Source organism: Anas platyrhynchos, chromosome 12 (genome assembly GCF_047663525.1).
Source record: "Anas platyrhynchos isolate ZD024472 breed Pekin duck chromosome 12, IASCAAS_PekinDuck_T2T, whole genome shotgun sequence".
Lineage (NCBI taxonomy): Eukaryota > Metazoa > Chordata > Aves > Anseriformes > Anatidae > Anas > Anas platyrhynchos.
The window spans coordinates 14,526,658-14,551,622 of NC_092598.1; the positions used below are offsets into that span (position 1 = coordinate 14,526,658).

The 24,965-nt window shown below is 46.5% G+C and overlaps 2 protein-coding genes across 9 annotated transcripts in view; one reads left to right on the top strand and one right to left on the bottom strand.

The window, feature by feature from the left end:
- Positions 1–8,287, bottom strand: part of SLC6A2 (solute carrier family 6 member 2) — a 72,309-nt gene extending 64,022 nt beyond the window's left edge. Inside the window, exons 1-2 of one of the 2 annotated variants that reach the window (XM_027467060.3) lie at positions 7,872–8,287; positions 7,317–7,599 (exon numbers count right to left, since the gene is read on the bottom strand). In XM_027467060.3, coding sequence (XP_027322861.1) covers positions 7,317–7,593 — 277 coding nt within the window. In that variant the 5' untranslated portion in view covers positions 7,594–7,599; positions 7,872–8,287. Of the gene's footprint in view, positions 1–7,316; positions 7,664–7,871 lie in introns of those variants that run through there. The other variant, XM_027467061.3, reaches the window with a different exon arrangement.
- The window catches only part of LOC101791976 (uncharacterized), a 716,414-nt gene that overhangs the window by 103,752 nt on the left and 587,697 nt on the right, over positions 1–24,965 (top strand). The window lies entirely within an intron of this gene.

Genomic DNA, 24,965 nt, shown 5'->3' on the forward strand with positions numbered 1-24,965 from the left:
AGAGTTTTGAGTGGCAGGAGAGCCTTTCTTAGGAAACTATGCTCAGCTGGGCACCAGTGCACAAGATGTACGCAATTAGGATGAACTCCTGCCGTGCAAGGTCCAAGACAACTCAGAGGCAGCAAAGGGGATGATTAAGGATTTGGAGGAGGGAATAATTGGTTGTCAAGATATGGGTAACAGGCTGCTGACATGGATGCTTTGTCTCCAGATATCCCGAGAAAGGGAAACTGAAGGTTTACAGTAAGTGTGATAATCCCAGAATCTTTACATCGTCTTCACTGAAACTGGATGGAGGTGGGGGAGTTGTTGCGAATGAACTTATTTCAACTTCAGTAATAATAACAATAATTTCTTGTCCCATTTCAAGTTGAGAAGACAAGAGTTAGCTGCAAATTAATCACAACTGCTGTTTGTCAGTGTGAGATTCCCTGAAGCCCAGTACCATGGTTCTGTATATTCTGTATGATGGATACATACAGTGCAGCTGGGAAATACAAAGAGTGAGGCAGGACTAAAAGATCTGGAGCTGCCTTACAACAAGACTCCATTTAAACTTGTCTCCTGCCTCCTGAATTACAGTATGTTAATATAAATATATCTCTAAGTATAGAGTGGTGCTTTACTATTTTGTAACATTGCTGAGAGCAATTAGGTACAATATCATCTAGTAATTGTAATATTTAAATGCTATGGAGCTTACAGTACAAACGTAATATAGAGCCACCCTACAGTTAACTTTAATCAGTTGGTTAACCTGGGACAAAAGCTTCAGAGCCGAGCACAGCTGAAGAGACTCCCCCTACACACAGCAGAACTGCAGGCATGGGCTATTTGATGTTGGTGCTCAGAACTGCTCCAATTTCCCTAAACCATTTATTTCCATTTCAATTCACAGCAAGAGGTTCAGTAATTTGTGGACTGATTTTAATCATAATTTCCCTCGTAGCGTATCTAAACACTTGCTAAAACTGTATGTTCCCTCTCATCTTATGTGTAAGTAGTTCTGTTAGCATCCTGTTGCATATTTCATACTTAAGTCTGGAAAGGAAAGTAATCTGCCTTGAAATAACTCTCTCTAGGCTGCTGTAGCTGCATTCACATTTTCACCGAACAGGTGACATTTTGGGTTCTTTGGTAAAGACGGGCTGTTGGCTGCTGCTCTCCTGATATGGCCTTGCTGTTTTCCTTTGCTTCTAGTGAATTCAATAATGAGTTTAAAAAGATGTCAGTGAGAAACAGCCTAGAAACAGATGAAGCTTGGATGCCTGCTGTCTCAGCTTGATTGAGTGTCCCTGGGCAAACTATAAGAAACTCGTGGATCTGTTAATAGGAACATTGGAAGCTTGCTAATGTGACTTAGAGAACTTGTTTTGGAAGGATACCTGTCCTGGCAGAATGGCTTTCCAGGGGTATTTCACAACTTCAGCTGCTTGGCATAATTGAGAAGGGCACCAGAAATGGAGGGGAAGAAAAAACCCTAAGTAGATTTTAGATTCCCAAACAACTGGACTAAGATAGCAGTTTGCTACTTGATGCCTTTTCTTTCTCTTAGTTCAGAGTAAAATAGTTCTGAGTGGTAATCAAAGTGTGCTCATTCCACGTGGTGAGAAAAAGGCTTTGCTTGTGTCAGAAAACCAGCTCATTTGGGTCACACCAGCTTCTTGTATTGGCTTGGTCAGAAGGAGGAGCGAAGCTGGAACACCAGTTTGATCAGAGCATCTCTTAGGTCAGTTCTGAACGCTTGCCCTGCACTAACCACAGGATGGTCCTCATGTGGTCTGACCTCAAGCTAAATGCCAGCAACCTGCTCTAGAACCTTTGTAAAATTGTCAAGCTAAGGGTTGTTAGAATTGCTCAGGGACAGAGAACTTCTGTTAAGCCAGGTATTTAGCTGGGGGTGCATACAGTGCACCAATTGTACGCTGGTTCATGGTATCTTACCCCAGACCCAGAAACCACAATTTTAGAATTGATAAAAGATGTGGGTAAGAAACACTCAGTTTTTCCTTGTCAAGTGTTCATGATGCTTCATATGCAGTAGGTGTAAAACACAGTAGCTTGTAGCCCTGGGGAAATTACAGTTTTGAAGAATTATTTTGTAGAGCCAGCAAGCCTGATGGACAAGTGGGGGAGAAGAGGGAATTTCAGAGAAGCTGCTGGCATGTGAGCTATGGCGCTGGTGAGCCTCATTGAAGCCATGCTCTGTATGTACCAGCTGAGAAATGATTGTCATGGGGAAGAAAGAGGAGTGATGAAGTCATGTGCGAAAAGGAGAGAGCAACTGTGAGCTGGCCACTGAATGTGGGAGGAAGGGACTGTCACATAGCACAGCAGAGCTTGTCCCAAATGTCACACGAAGCCCTGCAGCACAAAGCTCTTAGCCATGGTATGGAGGTCAGTGTAATAGTTCAAGACCTGTCTGAGGTCCCTGGTTCGATGCGATAATGGGAATTGAAAACCCGAATTAGGAAACCAGAACTGTTCAATTTGCATCCATGCTTTGATTGATTAATGACTCATACTCTTGGCATGGTCCTTGCTGTGAGATTGCTTCAAAGTTCACTTATTACCATCATCAATGCTATTTTGGAATGTAAACAGTGGTATTACAAGGCAAAGGTCAGCCACCTTTGAAAGGTAAAGTGCCAGATTGTATTCTTTCTCAAATTAGTGATTAAATTTACTGGCAGACACTTGGTGTAAGGCAGGGAGCAGAGCCTGGTAGAAAAGCAAGGTGCTGCAGGTCAGCATCAGATCTTGCTTTTGGTCAAATGGTGCACCAGCCATACTTATTTATATATACATATAAAATCTGTACAGTAGGGGATATTTGGATTTGGTTGTATGCTGTCTGTGCTACCTGTGCTTGTGGATTGCTAAGTCCCGCACTAGAGCTTGTGGAAGTATGGATAAGCAACAGAGCATTAGGATAAGTTGTAAGATACCTCTCTTCTGAATCACATTGATTGCTGGTGAGCTGTTCTTTGAAGCAAACGATTTCTCCTAGAAATAATGTGGTCTAAAAATGTTTAAGAAAATAACATCTCAGAGGAGATTAAAAGTGTATATTATGACAGCTAGAGAACTGTTAAAATATTTATCTGCAGCTGTTTGTAAATTCATGAAAAGCTTAATCTGATTCTTATGATACAATAAGTCTCTGGTGACTAATCCGACAATTACATGCTTCCTAATGAGTAGTCTGAACATGACTGCAAATACTTTGGCTCACAAAAAGGACTACTTTATGTTGGTAAATTCTTTTTCCATAAATTTCAGTGGGAAATATTATTTTTTGTTATGACCATGAAGGAAAATGAAGAATGTTGATGCTAAGAGTATCTGGTACAGAATCGACAATAGCGTGGTTACCTAAGGCTGAGCATCATCCTCCCCCACAGGGAGCACATCAGTTAATCATACCAGGCATTACTCAACTTCACTTGGCATCAGTACCGTTTTAGATGTAATCCAAATTACCGAGATAAATCTTTCCCTAAACGGCCGCGAGTCTAATTTTAATGCTCCTCTTCTGTGCTTCAGCATCGCCTCGTACTGATCGGGGGAACACTCATGAGGTTGGACATGCTATAAAGGAGTTGTCTTGAGTGCATTTATGTTGTCCACTTACAAACAGATTCATAGAGCTAGGGAATCTTTTTTTTGTCATTGTTACTAAAACCAACAAAAACACTACAAACCGCAAAGGGGCTGTTGCCAGAAATGAGCTATAACGAGGGAAGAAGAGCACTTGTGAGAACAGGCAGCAGAAACAGCCGTGGCTGCTGATTTCTCCAGTGACATGCCCTGCTGCTCTGAACTCTCAGGACTGGACTGCACAACAAGTCCTTGATCTGCCGCAAATGGTGCTTTTCCTTTGTCTTGTGAGGGGTGCCGGAATATGTGTCAGATGTGGTGTTTGGTCATCTGCCAAACTGACAAGGCAATGTTTGAGACTCTCCCCCCTTTCTGGAGTATCCCCTTATCTGTTTAATGAGAGCTTGCAGAAATTCACCTCCTGTACAGAGCCTCCCTGTCATTTTATAAGGTCGCTCAGGATACACAGTGGGCATATCCTGCTTCCAAGTAGTCCGTGAGGGCAAGGTCTCGTCCAGTTGGTTCATACAAAACTGTCCTGGAAGTTTCCTGTGGTTTCATGTTACAGTACAGCCACTGGGTCTGTGCCTGCCCTGGTAAGGCAGGCAACTCCTATGGAAGGAGGTAGCTGATACAAAGGATAAACACTCTAGCTTCTTAAATCTTACTTAAGATTTGGGATTATTTTTCTTAATAGCTGAAGACTGTTTCCAAAAATCCCAGTCATTCACAGAAGGGTTACATTCTGCCATCTATCTTTGTGCACAAGTCCCATTGGGGTGTCCCAGCAGGCAACTCCCAAAACACAGATGTTTCTGGCTATTCATTCAGTGGTTACTGCTGCTGGATGCTTCCTACTCTCTAGCTTTTTGTTACTGGGAGCCACAAACAGTTGTTTTTGTTAAAATACAAATACATATTTATATATTTTTAACCATTATGAATGTTGTCTGTGAAGTTATATACCATAAAAATGTCTATAAAGGTACCACTGGGCAGTGTATGCCTTGTGTCAGTAAAACTCAGTGAACTAATGGGAGTTTTGTTTGTGTGGGACTTCAGGATCTAAGACAAAAGCCTCTGTCTCTAGTTTTTAATCAGGAAACTTCCCTGGAGTTTACCAAAGAAAGAAACTCAAGGATTTGGCTAGTAAGACGTGGGTGTGTATATGCGTCTATCTCCTTGTAAAATTCAACTTTGAGGGAAAGCAGTGTGTATTTATACCTTCCTTCTGAGGTCCTGCAAGTTCTCACGCTTGATTGAGAACCACCTATTTTTACAAGCATGGAAAGGCCCTTCGTGTGTGTGTCTGCTGGCATCCTTAATTAATCATAGCCGGTCTTAGCAACATAGCAGTCCACATGTCACTTTTTTCAGATGTAGAGGGAGATGCCCTTTTCTACCACTTCAGTGTCCTTAAACACTCGTATTTAACATGTAAAAGCAGTTGTAGAACCTTGGTGGGTGTAGATTTTGGAAGGATAACACTTTTTTTTTTTTTTTTTTTTTTTTTACTAGATAGCACCAGCTATGCTGAAAACAAAAGTGTTAAAATATCTTTGTGGTTTAGAACTTGTGGCATCACAAGATGCTTCCTTTTCACTGCCTTTTTTGTGTCAATCTGTCGAAGACATACAAGTTCGTACCCCATCCTCGACTAGCTTGAGCTGGCAAAGTTTACTAACAAAAGTACTAAGACGATATAATTGAATTTTCTCCATGTCTGTTAGTGCCTTTGTTTTTATGGCATGTAGTAAAACACTTTTAAAGGCTGAATCTCCTACAGGAGTTTCTGCTAAATGAAATTGATATATACCTACAGCACGGAGGCAGTGGATGGGAGATGTTTAAGGTAGCATAGAGACAAGTGTTGTAAAGAGAGAAGAGAGTCAGTGACCCTGCCTGTATCTGCATTCCCTACTTCTCAGCTCAGGGTCTGGCCTGGAAATTGTCCTAATTAAATACTGAGGTGGTGGTGGCCATGGTCTGTCAAACAGATAGGAAAAGGAAAAAACAATCTCAATATGATTAAACTTCAATAAGCCAAACACAAGCTAACTGTAAAAGTTAGTTTGTCCTTAAATAGCCATAGCTGATGTGTCTTCATTCTGTCTTCCTGACCTCATTTGTTGCTGCTGACTTGTGACCATCAGGGTTATCCCACCTTTCATTTTATACTGAAAAAAGTCTTCTTAAGTGCTAGCAAAGGGTGTTGTTACGTTATCTGTGTGCTCAAGAATGACATCCTAGGTACTGATTGTGATGCTTCCTGCTGCTGTTTGTTCTCTGTTGAAGAGCAGATTTAATGAAAGCGTTTATAATCTGCACCAATAACCAGTTTGCAGTCATTGTGTAGACTTTGATAGCACAGGGCCCCTCTACCTTTGCTAGTAAAGGTCCTGATTCCCCTTTGACAGTATGGAAGAATGGGTGCAAAGGTGAAAGATGCCTCTTGCAGGTGTGAAGTAGGTGGCTTGCTATCCACCTCCCTTCGGAAGTGTTGAGATTAAAGAGGCAAGTGGATATCCCAGTTTCTGTAGCTGAACTGACATAATGCATGGACAAAATGCAGACCGTCACCTCCTGTGCCTGAGCTAGCAGCAGATTACAAAGGAAGCAGGCTAGGACTGTGATTAAAAGTGACCCAGAATGATAGAAAGCAGTCTGAGCACTGTGAGCGTCACCTCTATGTAGGCACCATATCCGTGTCCCTAAACTTTGCAAGAGGGGTGCGTGTGCACGGAGCTGTGTGAGGGATGCTCCTGCTCCACCTGCGCTTGACAGGGAAGCCTGCCGGCTTCTTGCTGCGTTGTGCTGCTGCACCGTGAGCTGCCGGAATTATTTTTGGACATAATGAACTAAGGAGAGGGTTTGTGTGTCGGTACTGACCGCCTGCAGCCTGTCTGGGTGGTGAGCAGAGATTTTCTGCCCCTCCTCAGAAGTTTGGAGGTCCCAGCTCAGACCGATTGCTGCAGTACCAGCCCCGTCTCGCACCCCGTTAAGTTGAGGACCGGCGTAACCCCGCTTGCCAGGGATTTTCCCATCCCACCCTCCTCTCTCCCCGGGCAGCAAGTCTCCCATGCCACAAGCGTGAACCCTCAGCCTTTATCACCAGGCAACCACGCTCTCAAGCCCTACCCGGCCACCCTACAGCACCCGCTCGCCACCCGGCAGCTTCCATCCGCACCACGCAGGGCTCACCGGGGGCTCTCCATTTTGGGGAGCTCTGGGGGGCTCCTGCCCACCCCTGCTCCTGGCACCTGCCCTTTCCCGGGGCCCTGCCTGCAGGGGCTGAGGGGCTGCAGGAGCGCAGGGCCCGGAGCTGGGCTAATTCTGGGTACCCCGGGCCAGCTTTTTGTGGCCGGCGGTGCCCAGGCGTGCAGGGGGTGAGGCTTTGTCGGCAACAAGTCCCCTGCCTACCCAAAGGAGGGGAAAGAGCCCCCGAAGTGCGCACATCCCAATCCCCCATTGCAGTCACCGCAGAGCCACCTTTCCCTAGCCCGGCGCTAACTTTTCTAGATGCTGTTTTACACCGCTCAAGTTTTTTTTTTTTGTCTTTTTCTTTTTTTTTTTTTTTCTTTCCTACACCGCACTTTGCCACCGAAAAGCCCCGTGGAGCGGACAGGGAGGGGAAGGCGAAGCCCCCGACCCGCCCGGCGCTGGGCTGGGGCAGGGGGGCTGCGGCTTTTGGGGTCGGGGCGCGGCGGGCGGCTTACCCCCTCCATTTTTGTAGCAGAGGTAGGGGAACCTCCAGACGTTGGCCAGGTCCACGGCGAAGCCGATGACGGAGAGGAGGAAATCGATCTTCTTGCCCCACGTCTCCCGCTCGGGGCCGCCGTAGCGGGGGGCGGCGGGCAGGATGGTGCTGGCCGTGTACTGCACCCCGTTGTGCTCCTTCACCAGCAGCAGCTCCACGTCCTTCCGCGGCCCCGGCCGCTCCGCCAAGGGGGCCACCACCGACACTTTGCGCTCGGGCTGGCTCTGTTTGTTCATCCTCGCCTGGAACGGGCACGGAGAGGAGGATCGGGGGGGGAAAAAAAAAAAAAAAAAAAAAGGAAGGAGGGGGGGGAGAGCTCAGCCCGCTGGAGGCGGCTCCGCGCTTGCAGAGAGGCAGGAGCGAGGCCCGGCCGGCGGCAGAGCCGGAATAATAAGGGGCCGTGCAAATGGGGCGGGGGAGAAGGGGGGGACCGGGGCGGGGGAGAAGGGGGGGAACCGGGGAGCCCCCGGGGAGCGGCGGTGCCCGCGCCCTTCCGCCGCGGGGAGCGGCGCACCTGGGGCGGCTCTGCCCGGGCTCACTGCGCTCCTGTCCTGCCTCTGGCTGCGTCCTGCTGCTGTCCCCGTCCCTGTCCCCGTCCCCGTCCCTGCCGCCGCCGGCACTCATCCTGCCGGAGCCCTCGGGGCGCTCGGAGCGCTGCCTGCCCGTGCTGTGCAAGGCTCAGCCCCGGCAGGTGCCGCCCGGCTCTGCCTCATCCTCCCCTTCCTGCTCCGCTCCGGGAGGGAGCCTGCGCTCCCCTGCCTGCCTCGGGTTAAACGCTAAAATTTGGCTTCGGGGGTCGCAACCCGGAGGGGCTGGAGGGGCTGGACGCTGCTGGGCGTCCCGCGCCAGAGCCGGTGGATGCCCGGCGCTTTTTCTTTCTTTCTTTTTCTTTTCTTTCTTTCCTGGAAAGCAGCGGGCTGGTAGCGTTCAGCTGTCAGGTTGTGGTATCTGCAGGGCGTTAAGTATTTACTGCTGTTCCAAATGGGACCCGGCTCTTTTAGGTGTAAAATGAGCAAATAATTAGCTAGCAGATCAACAGTGCCTGGTGCCAAAAGCTGGCTAAATACAGCTGCAGAAGGAGGCTTTCGGGGCCCCTCCTGTTACAGCTGTGAGCAGAAACTGTCCCTTGGCTGCTCGCTAAGCAATGCAGTTTGAGCACAGAAGGCAGAACCAGGCAGCTCCCCACCAGCGGTGCCAAATAGCTTCTCTTCTGCCCAGCATCAGGGAGAACAGGTCAGCTTGCAGAAAAGTCCCTTAACAGCCTGATGATCTCGCTGTGCTGGGACTGAAACTCTGCTATTATAACCGTAATGGGTGCAAAGGTGCTAGTCAGAGTTTGCAAGGAATCCCCTGTTCCCCTGCAGTGTGAAGAAGAGTCTCAGCTGAGAGTTAAGCTCCTAAATCAGCACCTACCCCTCCTCTCCAGAGCACAGACTGTGAAGGTGCTACTGAGACAGCTATTGATAATTTGGGGATTTTCTGCCTTCACAACAAGCTCTTGGCGTTACTGGGTTTCTCATGCTCCTCAGCTGCAACTTGGTTCCCAAAGCCCTTGTCTGGAAAAACCATCTGAGCAGCGTCTAGACTGTTTCAGAGCAATTGCATGCTCAGAACACGTGGCTTCTGCTCTCTTTCCGTCATTCCACGGTTTCATGCTTCTCCAAATACACCACGGAAAGCCATTTTCTGTATCCCTTTGACACTTCAGGCCGTGCATGCTGCAAATACTTCTGCGCACGGTCATTGCACGGCGCTCTGTGAACACCCGAGGTTTGCCTGTGCCCATGTTTCTACCCCCATGCACTGCTGCCTGCTCCTTGCAGCACTCCTCAGTCACCTCCCCTAAATGCATACACAAACACCCCATTTCCAGGTGCATATGGTGTCCTCGAGCGTGCCCACACTCCCCTGCCTTTCAGTGAGCTCACACGGCAAACCAAAGATGGGCACTGTGCCTGGCCCCGGGAGAGCCCCTCTCCCTGCCCCGAGCCCCAAAGCCATCTTCCCGGGGGACTCACCAGGTAGCACTGGGGGTGTTTCTGTCCCATTCCCTGGCACCTACGGGCAGGGGCAGGTGACTGGAGGGGGATTCCTTCTTCCACCGCTCCGGGACTGCAGCCTCGCTGGGAGCTGAAGCTGTAGCCTATGCACTAAGGAGCTTTTTAAACCTGGTTCCCCTCTCTCCACGTGACTATCACTGTCTTAATCTGCACGGACTTCCTATGCTAGACAGCAGTGCTCACAGATTGCTTCTGGAAAATAAGGCCTTGCTAAGGAACACCCTTTCCCCACAACGGTCTCAATTAGCTGAGCTTGATCATGTCGGTGGTGGGAGGAATCTAGAAAGCCCCAGCTTATTTCCGAAGAGAATTAAATCACTGTGCATATATATATATATATATTTGCCTTTAGTTCTTGCATGGAAAGTGTGCACAATCTGGTTAATGTAATATCTGCTGCACCCTCAAGGTAAGAAAGTCCTCAATTGGATTTTATAAAAAAGTTGCTTAATCTTGAATCTGTCTGGATCTTGTTACGCCTAATGGAGCCTGACAGCGGGTAGAGTGGCAGGCGGGGAAGGGAATATTGTGTTTCGAAACCTCAATGGAGCCAGGCAAGATGGCAGGCCGTCAGCGCTGTCCCACAGTTGACTGGGAGACAGGCAGTATCTTCAGAAACTCGTCCGGTGTTGCTGGGTTAGTCACCAACCACTCAAATTCACATCTATCACTCTCTTTGCAAGGCATGGGAAAATCCCCTCTATGCTATAGTAGCACACTGGGATTGTCACTCTCATACCTTAGTGTCTACGAAGGAGAAAACCCCAAAGACCACCAGCTCAGCCCTGCAATAGCTGCTGGTGCGAAGGCTGGCTGTGCTCGCTGGCAGCAGGGCTCGTGTTCACAGCCTTCAGCAGCACAGCACAGCCCTCTGCCACCCGGCCGACAGAACTGCAGGCGCTGCCTGCCCGGCGTCCTACAAAGCACCTGCGGAGGAGGGCCCTAGGGAACCGTGTCCAAGGGTGCAGGACCTGGTGCTTTTGGAAAGGATCTTGCTTAGTGCGGGGTCTGAGCTCCTGGTGAGAGAGCTCGGCACGTGAGCCAAGCAAAACAGTGACTGAAGGGATATGGCTGCGTGATAAAGGGAGGCAAATGTCACCAGAAAACGAACAGCAGAACAGCAGCATTCAACCAAAGTGCAAACAAAAAAAAAGATAAATTTAGCTGGAAAAAGAGAAGAGTGCTAACTATCAGAGCAGGGAGTATGGTTGGAACTAAAGAGGGATGCTGCTGCTTTAGGATGTTGTTTTACAAACGAGGTTGTATGGTAAAGTTGCCTGTGAGAACTGGGCTTTGGGCTCCAAGGCCCAGGACAACACTTCCTTGTAATCCAACACATATAAAAAGATGAAAAAGAGGCAGGGGATATATAAACCACCTCCTTGATTTCACATCCTGGTATATCCACAGAAGCTCTAAGCTCGTTTAGCCGTGGGGCTGACCAGCAGTGAAAGACTCCGTGTTTTTCACACGGACTGCAGAAGCTGAAGGCAGTTAGCTTTGGTCAGTCCGTGACAAAAGAAACTCGGGCACCAGCCAGTTGCTGTAGGAACTGGGAGCAAAGTAGACGACAGCCTTCTTACCCAATCAATGTTAAAGCAATTTCCTGGTGCTAGGAACATGGCGGTGGCAGGGGTGCCCATCTTTCTCGGTTAGCAGGGAAGGGACACCGTGTTGTACCAGACTGATGACATCTGATGACAGCAGATGTGTCAGCTCCGGCTTCTTGGGTTGTTAGGAGTGAGTCGGGCAGTTTTGCTTTATGGTATCTCTAAAATCACGTCGCTATTCCAAATGTAGCATTTACTTAGTATTTAAAGCTTTGGGTTGTGTTTAGGAGGCTGTTCTCACAGTATCTCTTCCCTAGAGCCAAAGAAACACATCTCCATGAGAGGGCCCATTCATGGTTGGTCCAAGCCAGCAGTCTGACAGCCTGCCGTGCTACAAACCGCCTGCATGCTGCAACCAGGTACTACCAAAGCTCTCCATGGTGCATTGGTATTCCTTTTATACAAGAAAGCCAAGCTCTGTGGGAAGACAAGGCCTCTCCTCCCTATTTCTTATGATGGCAGTATTTGTTTCCTCCTGACCAGCTGCTTGAGATTGGCACAACCATGTGCCTCCCAAGCTGCTTACCTGGGATCTGCTACCCCTGGCATCAGGTTGCCTTCTTCAAGGGGGCACCACGGTGACCTGAGCAAGGTACCCTGTGGCATCTTTTTCATTTTAGAAGTATTGGCTGGGTCCAGGCGGGGACTCTGTGGAGAAAACCCATGGCAGGGGACTGAAATCAGGTGGTCAGAGCCTCCACGTAAAGTACGCGTGTGTGTAGAGGATGATGCTGAAGGGTTTTGGGTTTAGCCCTCCCAATGTCAACACCGTATGGGCACACCATCTTCACCTGACTTTGCTCTCTTTCCAATTTACTAGCACTTACTTTCTTTTTCATATTATAAATCTGCTTTAGGGCTTTTCAAACCAGAATTAGTTGTCTCAGCTTCAAGGATATTCTTTGTCGCTACCTGTTTTGAATCTCTAGGCTAGCTCTTGCTGCTGCTTTAACCTCTACTTTACTCTGTCTGGAGATGGTTGTGTCAGAGCAATTTGCAAAGCTGGGTGAAAGTGGAAGCGCTCCCAGTTTCAGTCCAAGTTTAACATTTTATCCTGTTCACTTCCATCCCGCTTCTGTATCTCAGGGATTTAAGAACATCCTTTTTTCCTGAGTGAGTCCCATTCTGTGTTTTAATATTGCCTGCCAACTTCATCATCTCCACATTTCATTGGCAAACACTAACTTTTATGTGTGCATATTATAAATGCAAATATTTTGGGCTGTGTAACCTCATTCCAAGCTAATAATTATACTTACAGTACAACACTATTTTTTCCTCTTTAGTTAGTTCCTTTCCTGTCTTAACAATTCTTTTATTTATCCCATCTCCTCTGCTGAGGTTTACAATTACAAGTGTCACCGTAGCATCTGCTTTTCTGAGTTGATGAGGGATTAATATCTACCCCCTTTTCCCTGCCTTTATAAAGGTAGTTATCAGATAAAGATACCAGATTAATCTGCCTTCCCTTGGGAAGCTCATTTTGCTTGTCCAACTCTTCTGGTTTTATATGCCTGCGGATGTGAAGAGGGTTTTAACCGCTTAATTGTAGGAATAGCGGGAACTCCACGTGCATCTTCCTAATTTTTGGGAGATTATTGCATCTCCCTAAATCAAGGCTTTCATAAAAATACATCATAAGGTCAGTTTCTTGCAGTGCCTGGATGAGACACCTCGCTCAATGTCCAAAGCCATACTGAAAGGTGGCCCAAAATATATCCTGCTAATGAAAACTCCTTGAATTTCAGCTGACCCTAAGGCTAGAGGTTTTTTTACTGTACTGGTAATGACAAGGTGCTGGATATTATTTTTCTCCTGTGGAGAAGACTAAACAAAAACCCAGAAGCAATCTGTCCTTGCGTGCTGGGAGAACCTGTCCCTTCTCCTGGTGCCAGTCTCTCGCTGCTATCTCTGCTTGTACAGATCGTAAAATGTGCCCATTCGTGCGGGCTGCAAAAAAGGCTGAGAATGAGCACTGATATCTTGCTTAATTAGAAATAGGCACCTTAATGTTGGTGTCTGATCTTAAGTTTATTGTGTACCGCAGTGATTATTGGAGGCATTCTAAGCCAGTCTTTACATAACCTCACTCATTTTAAGTCCCCGTGCAGCTGTATCTGAAGGCACAATAGGACAGACAGGTCATTCTTTTACCAAATACATTACATCTGATTGCACTGATTGCACTAAAGCCCAACCAAACAGCGAGGACATTTCAGTTATTCAATGGTGGAGCTTTCTCTTAGCCCTAATATTAACATTTGGGACAAAATTATTTTCTTTGGTATAGAACCAGTACTCCCTTTGTGGCCGGTGATAATGGTATGTGTGCACGGATTTGGAGAGGAGATTTTGGAAAATGAAAGCCTCACTTATCCAAATTCCACTTGTCATTTTGTCATTTTTTTTAAATTATTTTTATTTTTTTCCTAAGGGTACTCATAGACAAGCCACTGATTTCCTTAAGCTTTCCTTGATATGTTGTGGTTGCCTGTCTGTGAGGCAGGAGAAAAAAACAATAGATAATTGAAGGTAGTCTCCTCCTAAACCCTGAATGAGACCAGTTCTTTATTTCTTTTGAAAGCAAAGTCAATCTGTATAAATATACATGCTGAAAAGGACCCAAATCTCATCGTGGGTATTAGTTGAAGAGCCAAAAACAATTTCTTCTCAATGTTTAAGAATGTTTATATATAAACAATGTTTATATATTTGGCCTTATGTGAGTTTACACATTGGTTTTGCAGGTGATTTCATGTGGCCATCTTGTGTAGGTTTGAGTGGATTTTACTTATTTTTACTGTTCAAAGCCTTTGCAGTTCTACAGCAACAGGTCCGTGTAAATCCTTTGAGCTGTGAACTGATTGAGTACTCGGAAACCTCCGGTTGCCCTCAGTTGTAGCATTTATCCAGGCGCAGCACCAAGTAGCAGATTAGCTCCCCAGCTAACATTGACTAGTTTGGACAGTTATAAGTAAATTGTTTTTGTTGAGCTGATTGTTTTAAAATTAAGCCTCCGAGCACCGAAAGAATCAACAATGCCGAAGGAGACTCGGAGCCTCTCTTCGAAGTTATGACAAGTCAGGCACTTGGCAGTTTTCACAATGACCTATATTTTAATATGGGCTATTGGATTATTTCTAAAGAGGCTTCTTAGCCATAAAAGAATTATGCTCATTGGCTGGGCTGTGGCAAAAATACAATTGAATTAAGGATCGAAATAATTTAGGATCCAGCTGGACAAGTTGTCCCTGCGGCTGAGCAGTAACAGATGTATTAAGCATTGGAAATTGCACAGAAAAAGGTATAATTGATCTAAGGTAACCTCACTACTTTGTATTAAATAAATCAATGCTGATAAGCTGAAAGGTTAGAAGCAAGAAGCTGAATTGAAGGAAGGTGGACCTGGGAAAAAGCAAGTCTAGGTGAAACAAGTTAACTTTTAGGTCCTAAATGTGGTAGGGACTGTGAGTCCCACCTGGGCTCTGTACCTGCACTGGCTGTGAGTTTCCAAAGCAGTGGGATGCTGGAGAAAGCAGAGGACAGGGCACCAAATGGCCCAGCCCTGCAAAAGGGGTATATTTTCTAAGTGGGGGAGAGAGGAGGGGAAATCAACCAAAAAAAAAAAAAAAAAAAACACAGCAAAAAAACACACAAACCAAACCAAAACCAAAACAAACAAACAAACAAACAAAAAACCTTCTCTGTTACTTTGTGCATCTAAAATCATCAGATGTTGAAAACTCTGGGGAACACAGGGTGCTCGCTCACACATTTATGTCTCTGTGTGTCAGTGTGTTGCAGCTGGAGGACTGAAAGGGGAGGCAGCAGTGTGACACCACCCCTGCACGGAGCAGTAGATGTTTTAAGAGTAAAATGTATCTGAGAGGATTAAAGCCCAAATGTTGGCTGGTAACACAGGCTACAGCAAATGACACCTGGAGATGTGCGGTGTCTGGGCACCAAGAGGTGGAGCTGTACAGGGGTGGGAGGCTACAGAGCAGAGAGAAGGAAAACATACTTTTGTAGCTATTTCTGTTCTTCGAAAAGCCAGAGGCAAACTACACAGTGAGAGCAACGTCAGACAGACTCGCGTGTATGTGGTAATGTAGATGGCAATACTGAAAGGTAGCAGAAGACAGGCTTTCTCCACTGTTACTTCAACTTCTGATCCCTTTTCTACATTTTCAGACTAAGCACATATGGAGTCATCAACATTAACCTTGTTTTACAAAGAAAAAATGAAAAGACATGGAGAAAGCACTTACATTATTGCTTCGGGGGTACATACAGTAAAGGGACCTTACAGCTGCATGGCTCTGAAACTGAGAAAAGGAGACAGGCAGCAAATGGGCAAAAACAGGAGCCAGGATGAGTCGCATTCGTCTAGATCGGGGTTATTGATCAAGTGCTCAGAGAGATCCTAATTACCGTACTTGGGCTTCTGTTTTCTGAGCAGAGGTCTGGCTCTGGTTGCCCTGATGCTCCTCCTGCTGGATGCGCCGCTCCCTGCCAGCGGCGGGGTGCAGGCATCCCGTCCCGTCCCGTCCCGTCCCGTCCCGTCCCGTCCCGTCCCGTCCTGCTCAGCAGCTGCGTTTCAGAAACCTCGTTTAAGGGCAGTGGGATCCTGGCTGGTGTGCCTGTTCTGCTGCTCCTGTGAAGTCCTGTAGACCTCTAGAATCAACCAGAGCTCAGTGGTTTTCTAGAGAATTTCAAGCCACCTGCTTGGAAGGTAAGGACAACACAAGTTTCCTTAGTGATGCAGCAGATATGCTGACGTAGGGCATGTGTCTGAGAGCTACAAGTGGCAAGGTTAAAAGCTTGTCCCTGTTGCAAAGTCAAGCAACCAAAGTGTAAGAACTGCTATCAAGATAGTGTTTTAGCTAAGATTTTGCTCTGGAACAAGTGGGTGGCAGAGCTGGTGCTAGATCTCAGAAGGTGCCCATGCTGCCCACCCTGCTGACAGCCCCTGCCACTTCTGGCTCTCTGCCTTTTCCAGGGAACCAAGCTTTTGGGACCTACTGCTTCCCACAGATCTCCTAAACCCAGCATCACACGTTGTCTGATCATTCTTTGCCCTGAGCAGGCAAGAACCTTTGAGGTAAAGGGAAGGGGAATGAGAACACAGATTTTGAAGGTAGATGTGGGTTTGGAGAACTGGTTTCTTTGTTCATTTCAAATGAATGAGCTGAGGTGCAACCAGCAGATAAGCATGTAGTCACCCCTTCTTGCTGTGATTATTTAGTTTTCAAATGGTTCTTAAAGTGTATTACTTGCATCTCATTAAAACATAAGCATAGTAGTGGATGAACATAATTTTTTAAAACGAAAAATATGATACTTTGACCAGCAAAAGCTTCAGGTTTAATGTACTCAGAGAGCAGTGACACCAGAAGATTAATAAGCATGAGAGATTCTTTGTGAGCTGGTATGCTCTGAAGGAGAGATGGGGTATTCAGATGCATCTTCAACGTTAGAAACATTTCTCTTGCTTTCTGAAACTTTGCACGTTGCATTCTGTTTGTGTCCAGGTCACAACGAGAGAGGGTATAATTCCTCGTGGTCAGGGTCCAAAAGGACCTCCCACTGAGGAAATACGATGGGGAGGTTGAGTATTCTCAGCTCTGTACGTTTGTTAACAATTGCTGTGCTGTTTCTGGGAGACAGTCATGGTTTGTTTGACGGTAGAGCTGAGAGCCCCACTGTAATAACAGGTCCACAGGGGACTTGGTCCTGTGCCCACGTGTGGTTAGAGACAGGGACTGAGGATCACGATGGAAGCTGAAGGAGAGGAGAATTGGCTCAGACTGTGCTCTGGGTGAGGTCAGCTGCAAGTCCATGAGCAGAATCAGATCCCTGAATGGTAATTACTGCCCTCTCTTTAGACTGAGGGTGCCTGCAGACTGTGCTCTGTTCTACCTGAAATCCGTCTCCTGGGTGGCACAACACCAGGGTAACTCTTCCTCTACACATTAAGGTACCAAATTTTTGTCATTCCCAGGAGGCTTCATGGTGGCAAGTAGGGTAACGCTGGGGTCCCCCATAACCAGAGCCCCTTTTCACTTCGTGAGGCACGAGGAGAAGTCGCCCTGCTAAGAAGAGCGGGCAGCTCTGCCCCTTGCCTGACTGAACACCTGCATTTCCAGTCTCCTCTTTCTCTCTCCCACCAGTGGCCTTTGATAGCCCTTCACAGATCACTATTAGCTGGGATTAATCCACGTCATCTCAGCTGAAAGGTTTCCTGCCTGCCTTCCCCACGTCTGCAATTTGGATTTTGCAAATTCAGGCACAGGGAATGTGCCTGTGCCCTGGGAAGGCCGAGCTGCTCGCTGAACGGCTGATCTGCAGGCAGAACATGGTGCTGTGCGCCCGCCCACCCTTCAGCTGTGCCTTGCCTCTGGGGAACTGCAGCCACCGTTGTGTTAGGATTTGGGCACATTTGGGATCCCAAGTGACACTGTTCTCCCCTGGTTAAGTGACACAAGTGACACTGGTCATGCAGTGTGCAGGGAGGAATGGGGATGGTGGTGGTGGTGCAGCGGGGCTGCTCTGCTGCAGCTCCTCCTCCGAGGCTAGGATTGCCCGCACCTCATGGTATTTGGGGTGTTCTCATAAAGCACTCATTTTGATGAGAAACCCAGCTTCTGTTCAGGAAAGAGACATTCCTAGCCCGTAGGCTTGAAAATGTGCATCATACAGTCACAAAAACAGAAGGAGAACAAGAATAAATGCTTTGCTATCTTTTGGGAGAGTTTTTTCTTTTTGTGTGTGTGTGTGTTTTTCAGTATTTTTTAAAGAGAGAAACTTCTTAAGCTTCTTTCTTTGGGCATTCAGGGAGACATCCCTGCAGCTTTCTGAGATCCTTCACTTTCTGTAGCTCTGCTGTGGGAGGGAGGTAGAGGTGAGGCAGCAAATGGGATCAGGCCCTAATTACACAGTGCCCTACTCGGTGGTGCTCTCCTGCATCTGAGCAGTGCAGACATTTCCTGCACAGAAGAGCATGTGGAAGTTTTAAAAAGCCAAAAAATGGAGGGTGGGGAGAGTGAGCTGGGTGTGTGTGAAAGGATGTCAAGGCAAAAGCAAAGTGATGCATGCATTGAACAGAGCAGAACATGCTATCGACAGAGAACAATTCATTATTCTGTGCTCACTCCAATTGCTCACTTCCCCCCCAATTTTTTGCTCTTAGTGGCAGGCTGCTGTTAATTATTGGTCTGCACATTATTAACGTAGGCAGTTCTAGTTCTTAACACATTCTGGTGATCCTAGGGTTTTCTGGATTTGCCTTTTTTAAAAAAAAAAATAAAATAAAATTATTTCTGAGGTTTAGAGAAGGATCTGCCTGAGATTCCATACAAGCTGCAGAAGGAAATCAAGGGGCCAGCCTCGTCTGTGAAGTCTGCATCTCGTTAGCAGTTTACAGATTTTCGGTGCAGGGAGTGCAGAATGTATTCAGTGCCTCTTTACCAGCAGCTCAGAGTCCTGCTGGGCCACCCAGCCGCGTGGTTTGCCTGGAGCAAAGATCTGGCCAGGAGTTCAGAGCCCTTCCAGGGAGGCAAGTGAGTTGAGTGAGACTCAAAACTTTCAGAGGAAGTTAGGAAATTTGCTTTCCTTTCTTCTTATTTTTTCGTTACGAGAGAGAGAGAAAAAGAGGTAGGTGCTGCTGGGTCAGGGCAAGGATGTGCTGGCTGCTGAGAGCTGCTCTGTGCAGGATACTAGAACTGGCTGGAGCGTCTGTTGGACTGTGATCTCTGGTTAGCATGAGAGCTAGTTCAACAAATTGACAACTACAGAGGAAATCATGGGGGAGTTTGAGGATTGGAGCATGGGTTGTTTTCATTATGGGCTTCTCTGAAGCTTCGTGCATCATTTTTTGATTAGGGCAATAGTCTAGGTGATCCTAGATAAAATCAGGAAGGCAAATTCTGCTTTGGAGGAATATTGTGCATTTAGTTAGGTCTGCACATGCTGACTTAACAAGACTGGAAGAGAGAAAATAAGAAGAATGAGCTGAATTAAGTTATTCTGGATGGTAGTAGCCTCATCAGGGAGAAAGCTACTGAAGGCAAAACATCTTCACTGGGTCTTTCGCTAGGTCCAGGTCAGTTGCTGATTCATCTGCTTTCTTCAGCCCCAGAATCGCTGCAGTTGTCTTCCCCAACTCCATCTGAGGGTCCTTCAGCTCCTGCAACTCTAGGTCTGTGTGTCTGTAAGGTGTGAGCAGGATTTAATGCAGCTGTAGCACTTCAGTGGTCTTGAAAAATCAATCAGAAACGCCGACGACTCACTCCCATGTTATTTATCTTATGCTTTTCCCTATTTTCTCTTACCCGTGTTCTTTTTTCCCCTCTTCCAAGTCAGTATCAGCAAAGCTTTGTTCCGGTCCCTGCTGTGGCACAGGTCTCTGCATCCCCTGGGGGGAGAAGGAGAAATCGGGGCAGAGCCGGGCACGGCCGCCTTCCTGGAACGAGCTCGAGGACAGCAGCAGAGCAGCGCTGGGAGCTCAGCACTGCAGTCCTCTGGTACAGTAACAGCTCTGAGGGCACACTGATTCATTGCTTTCACTGTTAGCAACCACGAAGGCAGCACTGATGCTTCCTTAACTGTGCTAGTTCATTATCATGCAATGTAATTATCTGATTCTGGTAAGGTTTGTAGTCTTGGACCTAGATTCTGGGGCCTGTTTCTTGGCAGATATATCTGATAGCAGCTTCAAAAAATGTACATTAAAGGGTCAGATCGTTCTGCTGAATAAATTATTGTTCCTGGTTTGGTGGGGTTTAGTGCTCTGTTATGACAGGCTCTGTAAAATGGCTAAGGTAAAGCCAGCCCAAGCCTTGAAGAACTCAAGCCTTTTTTTTTATTTCTAAATAAAATCCCACACAGATAAGAGTATGTAATAGGCTCAAGTCAAAATCCCAACCTTTTTGAAGGAATTTGGATGTAAATTGGAACTTGGCAGTTCTGGAGGGTTTATAGATAAAAATGCCAAATAAAACTCTGGTAGAAGAGCCTTATCATGTCACTGCTGACATTAACTTCAGGCTGCCTTACTGGGATTGATAGAGGCTTTCTTCTTGTTTAATAATGTATTTCCTGTTGGAGGAAAACTGCGGTGGTAAAACTCAGCAAAGCCAACAATGCCTCTCATAAACAAATTCATTTCCTTCTTCAAACATTGTTTCATTCAACAGCAATACATTCAAAATTCCTTTTGGCACCACGCTTTTAATTGGTTCCTCTTGTAGGAATTAAGTGGCCATTCTCTGAATCTCCCCTGAAATTTGCTGAATTTGTTAAAATCTGCTGCATTATCAGCTGTTGGGAATGCATCCTTCTCTGACCTGCAACCTTGATAACATACTTGGTGTAAGACTTTATTTGGGGCTTCTTAGGAAAAATCCCCACGCATTTGTTATTAATGGTGAGCATTTGCCTGTAATATGTAAAATAAGAGAAAAAATCATCTTGGAAGTGAAGGATGCAGTTGAGTTTTAGGACTGCATAATGATTCTTAAACCAGCAGATGAGGGAGACCTGTTCCTGGAGGGAGCACATCTGATTTCATCTGTCTGAGAAACCCCCAGCCCATTCACTTCTTCCAGAAACTTATTTAGTAAGGCGCAAAGAAGGGGTATTGGGGCACTCTGAACATTCACATTAAGCGTAGCCTTTGCTGCATTTTTTGATTCACTGATTTTTCATTTTTCACGTGATGTTACGAAGTACAGATTTGACCTCAGTGCCATTCTTTTATTGAGACTAGATACTCTTTGCCTCCAGTTCTCAAGTGTAGTTATTTGAAACGCAAACATGTCTGGGTGACTTCCAGTGTTTAATGTTCTGTGCAGGGAAGATGCGGAAACAGAGAGAGTAAAGGTAAGGGGGAAGAGGCACGACCTAAATGGTTTTGTGGCTTCAGACTGAGAGCTGACTAGATCTGGGAGGAGTAAATCTGGGAGAAATAGAGGATGGTTTGCAATTAAAAGAACTGAATCCACTTTATTATACTCTGTAGATACAAACAAGATTCATATTGCTAAGTTGCCAGACATTCATTGAAACAGTTACGCAACTAAAGTTACCTTGATTTTAGCGTTAATACCCTCTGGAAGAGCATTTATATTTCCTGGAAAGCTGCTGTTCAGGTTGGTGGTTTGTATTCCCTCCTCTTTTGGGGTTGTCCATGTTTTCTTAAACAGTTTAATCCAGTCAAAGAGGAGGGAGCACACCATGGGGTCAGGACCCTGTGGTAGGAGTGGTAAATAGGGCTGAGCTTGTGCAAGAAGGTCTGCAGGTTAACCAGGGGCTGAATGTGTTCGATTAAAACTAGTCGTTAGATGCTCTCTAATAATGGCTAGTTTATAAGAAAATAATCACTGGCTTTTGGACTATTTATCAATTGCTGAGAGACGAAGGTTGTAGTGAGTATGATGATGAACACTCACCAGTGGTAGTAGAAGCTCCTAATAAAATATGGCACCGTGGCCATGCTCTCTCGCCCAGCCCTGAATAATAAAATAATGGAACAGAAATCACCATTGTTGGAAAAAAGCCTACGTACACAGAGCTGCCTTCCTCGCAGGCAGCAGCCTGCAGTAGCACTCACTAAGGTGGCGTGCCGCTGTGCTGGAAGTGAGAAGAGCTTCGTCGGGCTCAAAGGAGGCTCTCAGAGCAGAACACACACCGGCTTTGTTGTGCTGGGTGCCAGGCACCTGCCATATTCCCTGTGTCAGTGCTGATTAGAAATCCCTTTGCATTTGGCAGGAGGAGGCACCTGTAAGTCGGAAGGGCTGTGTCACGCTGCTGCTGGGCCTGCTTACCAGAACCAGAGCCTGGTGCTTCCACCTCTTCGTGCTCTGCAGTTTGTTGGGCTGTGTGTGCTGAAAAATCAGAGCAAAAAAACTTTTTAATGACACCTGGTATTCTGAACTGTGGCTTTTGGTGGCTTTTGGAAAATGGGGCTTTAGGCAGAGAAATACCTTTGAGCTTTAAACAAAATGACCTTCTGTCTCTGGGCGCTTTCCGTATGGTATTTATCTAGAGATCTGGGTAAGTCTTTACCTATCTGAGATGCTTCCTCTGAAAGAACTGCAAACTTCTGACCCGATAAACATTCTCATTTGATGCTTTGCTTCACCACCAAAGACATGAGCTGTACTGAGCTCCAGTAAATGGGGACACATCTGTATCTGTTTTATTCCTTAGTTTGTTTGAGTGACCTGCATTTGTACTGCATTTCTGGGAGAGAAGAGATGCTAACCTGATCATCCTGTCTTACAGTTGAGGTTGCAGCTAGAACACACTTGATTGTCAAGGTGGTTTCTTTAATGATTTTTTTTAATTAGGGAGCATCACCAAAATAAATTGGGTTCAGTTTTGCTATGTCAAGTATAATATAACATGGGGAGCGTTGTGAGCCAAAATATGTGTAGACACCTAACACCTTAATGTCATTGTTCTTTCTTTGCTATTTTATTTCTCTGTTCTTTTATATTTTCTCAGTTTGGAAGAAAGTTGGATACCTTGATGGACTATCCAGATGTTGGATCAGGGTAGGATCAGAACACGTTTTTCATCTCGAACAGTGTGGGTGTTTTGCTGTCTCCTGGGAGGTGTTCAGAAGCCGTCTGGACATGGTCCTGGGCAGCCAGGCAGAGGTGGCCCTGCTGGAGCAGGGGCTGGGCCGGGTCACCTCCAGAGGCCCTTTTGTTCCCCCAGCAGTTCCGTGTCTCTGTGCAAGGGCTGGGGGCGAAAGATGCAGTTTCCAGCAGACCAGTCAGTTTGACAGGTAAGGAGCCAGGTGGGGAGCTCTGGCAACAAGCAGACAAGGCTGGCTCTTTTCTCAGTAAGCAGGAGGTGCTCCGAGGCTCCTGGTTCCCAGCAGCCTGCTGGTTCCACCTCCTTTTCTCCTCCATATCTGCATTTTACTTTAGAAAGTGTAATTTGTCATGTTGTGCAACAGAACAGATGCATCTCTGGCAGCGCTTACCCCCATATGCCTTTTGCTGTTACTTTGAACTCTGACTGTCTCAACAGATTGAGTTTGTGCTCTTCATTTGTTTGAATTGGGCCAGGCTGTAATTTTGTTTGGGGTTTCTGCACTGCAGGGCATGGTGAAAGCTTTATCTTTGAGCCGGACTTCTCAGTGCAGGGCAAGTAGTACTTAAGGATAGAGCAGACCCAGACCCTGGGCACGGATTGCCAGAAAGAGGAGGAAAGAGCCCCAGAGCCGGTGTGGGTGAGCTGAGCAGGGCTGTGCAGGGATGGCGATGGGAGCAGGGAGGGCTTCTCATCCCAAGGCCTTGCCTTGCACCCTGCCTGAGCTAAAGACACTTTTAGCTGGCTTGGTGTTGTATGACCACCCTGGTATTTCCCCAAGAGACTGAAACGCTTTCTAAGGAGGGAATACATTGTCCTTTCAGCATCAACACTCCTTCCTTGGGTGCGTCGTGACATCCTTTTTGAGAAATGTGTTTGCCACCACGCTGTACGGGAGATGTGTGCGTAATGAACCCCGTGGAAATAAACACCGTTTCTCCCCCTCATGAATATTTGATCTATGATTTATTTATCTGCCCAGACTCGGACTAATAGCATGTCAAATGCTGCCTGTTTGTTTTCCTGTTGACATATTTCTGTCAGCGGTGTCTTCTGTCTTATGGACAGGAAAATATTAGCAGACTTATAAAACAATGGTTTAACGAGAGCAGTTCTTTGATGTGAGCTAGATGGACTCCACTTGGGAGAATAATAAGCGATTAGGTGGAGGGGAGGGTCTTTTGTCTGCTGTGAAATTATTCACATTAGGCTGGAAGAAGAGTAAATCGAGACTGACCGACTCCAGCAGAAGGTCAGACACTGACGGTGCTGGCAGGGCCGTGTCTGCGAGAGCAGGGCTTGCCCGTGTGCCCTCTGAGATGGCCATATGGAGACTGCAGGGCATGCTTTTGTATCTGGGTGTGCACCACAGTCATGCGAGCAACAATCAGGCTTGGTATCAGGGAAAAGGCTTAGAGATAGCAAGCAGGTCTCAGAGAGCTGCAGGAGAGCAGTACGGGCATTGCCATGGGGAGAGATGCTAAAGGCATGGCCTGAATAACCCATCAGATCTGTTTTGGCATTTCTTGTCATGGTTGGATGCTGAGCTTGCCTTCCTGCCTCTGAAAAGAGCCATCAGTGGGAGGGTTAAAGCAAAGAATAGCAAATTGGTTATTGGGTTTGGGGCATGGTGAGCACTTGTGGGTATTTCTCCTGATGAGGAGTCAGAGCACCTGGATTTCCATCTCCACTCCCACATAGCTTCCTGAGTAGCGTTAGGCAGGGTTGTCTCTTTCCTTTTCCTTGCCTATTTGTAAACTGGTAAACATTCAGGAAGGATAGAAACTCTTCTTATGTGTTTTATACAGTACTTAGTTCAGTGGCTATTTCATCTTTTAGAGCTGCTGAGGCCCACTGTAGTACAACAAACAATACAAGAGATTTGTCAGAGGCATCTTTCCCCTTACTAGGCATTTTCTGAAGAAACTGGCTTGATTTGCTCCACAGCATAATATTTCTACTAAAAGAGAAGTTTCCACTATAGAAAGCCTAGGATTTGGCCTTCAAAATTGGCAGTAGGAAAGGTAGAGACAAGAGCTCCTGCTTGTATTTATTTCAAGGGCTGGTTTAGGATTAGTTTGGGGTTAGTGGTAGTCCAAACTTGCACTGGGAGGGGTGAAAATGCTGCAGCGCCGCTCTCCACAGCGCCTATTGACAATACACTCTTCTGCTTACAAGAGACAGGCTGTCAAAGAAATGTAATTAAATAACATGATGGAGATTGGCATGCTTTCATTCAAAACAGCAGCATCCCAAATCTAAACACTGAACTGATTTCTGCTTTGAATAGCTGCTGTCCGTCCTGGCTGGTTATCTCCAGTTTCAAAAAGACTTCCG